The following is a 5,801-nucleotide window of genomic DNA, read 5'->3' on the forward strand; positions in this document are numbered from 1 at the left end:
CCTCCCCAGGACTCCACTGCCAAGTCTCCACAGCCCAGAGAAAAGGTGGTGGCAGGACCACAGCCTCTGTCCTCAGGGTTTGGTTTAGGGTGGGGTCTGGGCCTGCTCTACAGGAAGTGTTCTGCCCTGAGATTAGAGCTGCCCGGGAGCCAGACCTCCAGGATTCCTTCCTGCCGCCGCCAGCTGGGCCCTGACCTTGTGTGCCACAACTCTGCCCACCTACAGCCCTCAGCATCCCCCTTCCCGCCCTAGCCAGACACCGAAGTGCCTTCTACTCCCTCGATGTCAGCTCCCCCGCCTCTCATCCACGTCCCTTCCCGCCCCTGGCTGAAGCTTTAGCCTCGTTCGTGGTGCTTTGGTTAAAATTCCACATTTATTGACTCCTGGGGCCACAAAGACAGTTCGGGTGCAGGCCTGATGGCCCTCAGAGAAAGTCTAGGCTAGCTGCCTCAAGTCCAGGAGGCAGTTTAGAAGCTGCTTCAATTCCTGCTATTATGATGCCAGCCCTGTGGCCCACTCCAGGCTTCGGGTTCTTGCCGTCCTTCTTTCGAACCTATTCCTTGGGGGGTGCGCTGGGGGCCCCTATCCATGCCCCGAGGTGCCAGGCCCTGAACGGATGAGGCAGTTCTTTCTTGTATAATCATATGGTTGTTGTTTCCAATCTGTACCCCTTGGCTATGAAGTATGGTAGGAAACCGTGGCCCTTTAAGAGAAAGAGGATGATGGTGGGAGGGTTAAGCGCTCTCTAGACTCTAGACTCAAAGTGAGGAGGAGCCGCAGGGTGGAGAGGCAGTGGCACCTCGCGTTCACCCTGGGGAAATGCAAGTGTGGGGTCTCCGGGCCTGCCAGTGACTGGGTCAAGGTGTACCTTCAGCCTTGCTCTTCAGGCTGCACCTTCAGAATTGGGTTTGCAGAAGCTCAATAGGAGTGGCAACTAACATCTGAGACTCTGATATTTGGGTCTTTTCTGACGGGAAACCCTCTGGGCATACATGGCAACCATGGAATGGAATTCAGGGGTTCACAGAGCTGGTGTTGGGGAAAGTCAGAAGGCTCAGGGGCAAATCCAGGCTTTGCTGTGTGACCTCAGTGGATGTCAGTTTCTTCATTTATAAAATGAGAAAGTTGGGTTAGGTGGCCTCTAGCCCTTTCTCATTCCCCTCCCCAAGTACCCTGGATCTATATTTGGTCTTGAGGAAGAAGCTGGTGGAAGAATTGAGCAGGGGAAAGGAAGGAGGAAGGAGTGGGGAGTGGGTACCTGGTACTGGATTTGGCCCTGGCGCCCTGGGAGGCCAGTTGGTGTCACGTCTCTCAGCCCCCTGCAAACAACACAGGGCTCTCAGGCCCCCTGTCCTGGGCCTTGTCCCCCTACTGCAGACCCCCTCAGCCCCAAGTCTCCCCTAGCAAGGGGACAGGATTCACAGGAGTCCTAGTGTATCCCCTAGTCCTACCAATGTCTCACCTGATACCCTTGGGGTCCAGGACCTGGGGTCCAAGCTGAGGTGGGGCTGGGCTTCTGGTTTCTGACAGGTAAGGTCTCTGGATTTTGAGGAGGTCAGGCTGTTGAATCTGAAGAGGTCTCTGCTGTCCAGGCAGGCTGAACCTGCCCTCTCTGGGCCCTGATGCTCTCAGAAAGGTTTGTACATTTTTCAGGAACAGACCTGTCGTACCCCTCCAGATTCAGGTTCATCATTTCGGAGACCATGGAATCATGGCTTCCTGTGGTCGCCCCAGGGCCATCCATTTCTGTACTTTCCGGGCCTGGCTTGAGGACAGACAACAACCTGCTGCTGCCCCTGTGCTCAGACAGGAACTCCTTTACCTGCAAGGATGGGGAGCTGGCTGGGCATGGAGGTGGGAGAGCCAGAGCAAACCCAAGGGAGGAGTCTCTTGGTTCATATCTGTTGCCTGGGAACTCAGGGATGGGGCAGGGACACTGGGGACAAGAGTCAAGGCTTAGAGAACAGTGGTCAGTGGGGAGTCATTGGGTGGTCAAGGGAGCCACGTTGTGCCATGCTGCCCAGCTGCTAGGTGGGGTGAGGGCGTTGGCCACTCACTGAGGAGACTGCAGCATTCATCTTTTTACCAGATACATCTCCTTTCTTTACCAGATCGAGGACTTTCTGGGTGTTTGGTCGGCATTCTGGAGAGAAGGCAGAGTGGGTGGCAGGTGAGCAAAACTTCTTTTCCAGTGAAAAGCCCCTGCTGACAGATCCAGGCCTACCTCAACTGCCAGCTAAGTGGCCAGCGCACCTTGGAAGGAGGGCCTCTTCTGGGGCTCATGGCTCCAGCAGTGTTGCATTAAATCCTTCAGTACTTCCAAGCCAGGATCTCAGGGCCAGACTGGGGCAGCTCAGTCAATGCAGGCCGGATCTGCCTCTCACACACTGCTTCCCGCAGCAGTGATTTATGGTCCACTACTGGGGTGTGGGTGTGAGGAGAAGGCATTCAGAGTATGAAGGCCACCTGCACCATCACGGAAAGGGGCAGGGAGTGTAGGAGATGTGAGGAAGGGGTAGGGCCGCCTGAGCAGGTAAAGAAGGAGGAAGAAGCAGGAAGAGGAGGGCTTCGGGATTGGGGGTTTGGGGGAGGGGGCACCTGAGGTGAAGGATCCCAGAGTCTGCCTAGAGTTTTACCCTCAGCTTCTCTTCTGGCTCGCACTGCCCACATTAGGATCCCGAAGCTGCAGGAGACAAAAAGCTGAGGCCTGACCCAACTGCTGACGAGACTCCTTTCCATATACGATCCCTTAGAAGGACCCAGAGAGGTGTAGAAATTGGGGATGTATGTTTGGAGTACCTTACCTGTAGACATCACTGGCCATGGAGGCCTTCCAGTTTATATCAGCCAACAGTTCCGGGGTCAAGTAAGCTGGGGTGCTCCCTGACTCCCCAGATCCTGTCCCTGACTGTGAGCCTCCCAGAAACGCGGACAGGCCCAAATCTGCCAGCTGCAAAAGGAGATAAGGAGGAGATAGACAGAGATGGACAGGGCCTAGCAGCCTCCAGAATCCTTTCCTCTCCCCCACAGAAGGTGCGGGCCCTTCTGTGCCTGCACAGATATTATGATCCCAGCCTTGTAAAAGGGATGTTGAGGGTTAGCGGAATGGTAGGACCAGTGGGGCTCCTGGTTGGAGGTCTGGGTCCCCGCTCCATGGGGCTGGGTCAAGGTCTGAGTCTCCTGGACTAGGTCAGCCACGGGTCTTTGGAGGGCCCTGTGGGGTGGACCCATGGAACTGACCATGTTGGCCAAGGCCTCTATCACCTGGTATGGCAGGGGCTAAAGCTCCTGGATGATTCTTGACACTTGGGCAGCCCTGTGTCCAGAGGGAGATGCTGATGGTATTCAGAAGAGAGGGCTGCAGCAGGTCCTCTGTCCAGTGGGTGGGGCTGGAGCAGCTCTGGGGCAGGACCTCGTCCAGGGGTTGGGCTGTGTAATGGATGCGCTGACCTTGGCATGCAGCTCTGAGTCCAATAGGACGTTGGGGGGCTTGAGGTCCCGGTGTAGAAGCATGGGGTTCTGGCTGTGCAGGTAGCACATCCCGAGCACCAGCTCCTGCAGCAGGCGGCAGAGGAGCGGCCCCGGCCTTGGGCACTGGGGCTGTAGCAGCACCGCCAGGGAACCGTTCTCTATGAATTGAGTCACCAGAGCCGGCCCAGACACGTACTCCCCCTCCAGTCTCTTTGTGACCCCCAGCAGGGGCAGCACACGATTGTTAAACAGGCTTGCCATGGCCTTCACCTCCCTGGATATCGCCAGCCGGCACTCAGGCGCAGGTTGGAGCCGAGGTCCCTCCTGGGAAGATCCTTCCCTTGCGCACTCAGGCCCTGCCACGCAGCGGCCCCTCCTCCTCTGCCCAGCCTCCCAGACCAGACACCCGCCGCAAGCGGCTCGGGGCACTCACGAGTTCACGATCTTCACCGCCACTTCCAAACCCCAAGTCCTGTGCTGTGCCCGGAAGACAGCGCCAAATCCTGCACTCGGGGTTCTCCACTTCCTCGATGGGCACCAGCGGGGCTGAGGTACCGCTGTGCCTGAGAGAGGGGGCCTCATCACCTGCTGGCCAGGGCCCCAAGGCCGCGCGGCTCCCCGCACCGCCCCACCCCCCAAGCCCCGTGACTCAGCTCGTGTTGGTCAGTTCAATCCTCAGCCTCCCCCGTGAGCCCCACTGTGCCCTGGCCTTGGCACGTTCTGTGAGCAAGTCCGTGGGTGCCGTGTGTGTGTGTGTGTGTGTGTGTGTGTGTGTGTGTGTGTGTGTGTGGCTGCGGAACCATAGCTCACTCTCCACTCACCATAACTTAACACAAGACATCAGGCTGGAAGGTGCGAGAAGCTTCTGGAAGTTGCGAGCCCGCACGCATGGAAGAGGGGTTGGGGGCCGGGAGAGGGGTCAGTCTCTAGGCCACTGCACGGATTCCGCTTCCCGGGTTGCTTTCTCTACACTGCCTGGACCACTTCCTTCTTTGACGGAAGCCTCTGCAGTCCCGCCCTCAGGGGCGGGGGGAAGGGGGTGCCGGTGGGGTGCCGAACGGAAGCTAGTGCTGTTCCTCGGGTGCCACGGCCAGGTTCATTGTCACTGGGTATGCAGGGCGCCACGGAAGGAGTCCTTACCTTCTGGGAACCCACAATCAACCGCCTTCTAAGCTGCTGTCTCTCCCTTCTCCCACCGGATTCCCAGCTCCACCGCCAAGCCTGGGATGGTGAGGATTGGGGGAGATGTTGCTGAGGAGGACATTATGGTCCTACGCTTCCGCTCTCCCCCAGCTGCCTTAAGATCACAGCTAACACGTGTCTAAAGCTCACCGTGTAGGAGGTACATATTATAGATTAGCTTACGGTAATTCTCACATCAACCCTAAGGAGATAGGTACTGCTTTTGTTACTTCTTTATAGGTGAGGAAGCGGAAGCACGGATAGTGTAAGTACCTGGCCCAAGCGTGTGTGAAACTGACCTCCAAGCCTGGCTCTGAACCATCAAGCTTTGCTATTTTCACATAGGCTTCAGCTGGTGGGGGAGGTGGCTGGGGTAGGTGTGAAGCAACCAACAGTCTGCATTCCTGCCCTTGGTAGTGATTTGTCTGCTGGCAAGACCAAGACCCACTCCCAGGGTGTTGTGGTCAGCTAGGCGAATTGGGCCAGCCAGAGTGTTGCTGATATTGTGGTGTATACTGCAGTGGAAACACCTCAGAGCCTCTCTGCCCTCTCCCCCCAAGGCAAATCCTCCATGCAACTTCTCTGGTTAACAAATGTTCTTGCCAAGCATTTACTCTGGACAAGGGCCCTGGAGAACTCAGGAGCAAGGGGAGCCTTAAGGATTCAGGGTAGACAGAAGGTGTCCATATTTTACCTGCCCAAGGCCTGACCATGGCTGGAGGTTGTGGAATTAGATATAGCCAGCCTTAGGCACTCGGTTCTTTTTGGGGAGACCCAACCCTGTGGTTCATGGGTCATGGGCCAGGGCTCACCGGAGGGTGCTCACCTTGGTGTGAACTTTCCATTCTGTCCAGTGGTCCATGGGCCCTGCTAGTTGGAGCAAAAGTGGCCAGCAGTTAACTGTGGTTTCTCGAGCACCTGGAACTCCAGGATCCACATCATGGATTCTTGTGGAGTCAGTCCATGCTATTTTCAACCTATTTAGGGAATTCTTAGACTGTAGTCTCTTTGAAAGCTGGTACATGGTAGGTACCCAGTAAATATTTGTTGAATTGAACTAATAAATGAACAACGAAAACTTTTTTTTTTGGCGGTACGCGGGCCTCTCACTGTTGTGGCCTCTCCCGTTGCGGAGCACAGGCTCCGGA

General features: G+C 56.6%; 1 protein-coding gene across 1 annotated transcript; it reads right to left on the bottom strand.

Annotated features, from left to right (window-relative positions):
• Positions 1 to 344: 344 nt before the first annotated feature.
• RIPK3 (receptor interacting serine/threonine kinase 3) lies at positions 345 to 5,515 on the bottom strand (the record flags this gene model as incomplete). Its single annotated transcript, XM_082618771.1, is given in 13 exon segments — positions 345 to 703; positions 1,259 to 1,319; positions 1,463 to 1,555; positions 1,559 to 1,822; positions 2,058 to 2,143; positions 2,254 to 2,331; positions 2,334 to 2,420; positions 2,637 to 2,683; positions 2,805 to 2,950; positions 3,451 to 3,795; positions 3,913 to 3,979; positions 3,981 to 4,034; positions 5,466 to 5,515. Coding segments are annotated over 13 exon segments (1,602 nt in total). The 3' UTR covers positions 345 to 479.
• Positions 5,516 to 5,801: the final 286 nt, after the last annotated feature.

Source organism: Mesoplodon mirus, assembly GCF_964341445.2.
Source record: "Mesoplodon mirus genome assembly, chromosome: 4".
NCBI lineage: Eukaryota > Metazoa > Chordata > Mammalia > Artiodactyla > Ziphiidae > Mesoplodon > Mesoplodon mirus.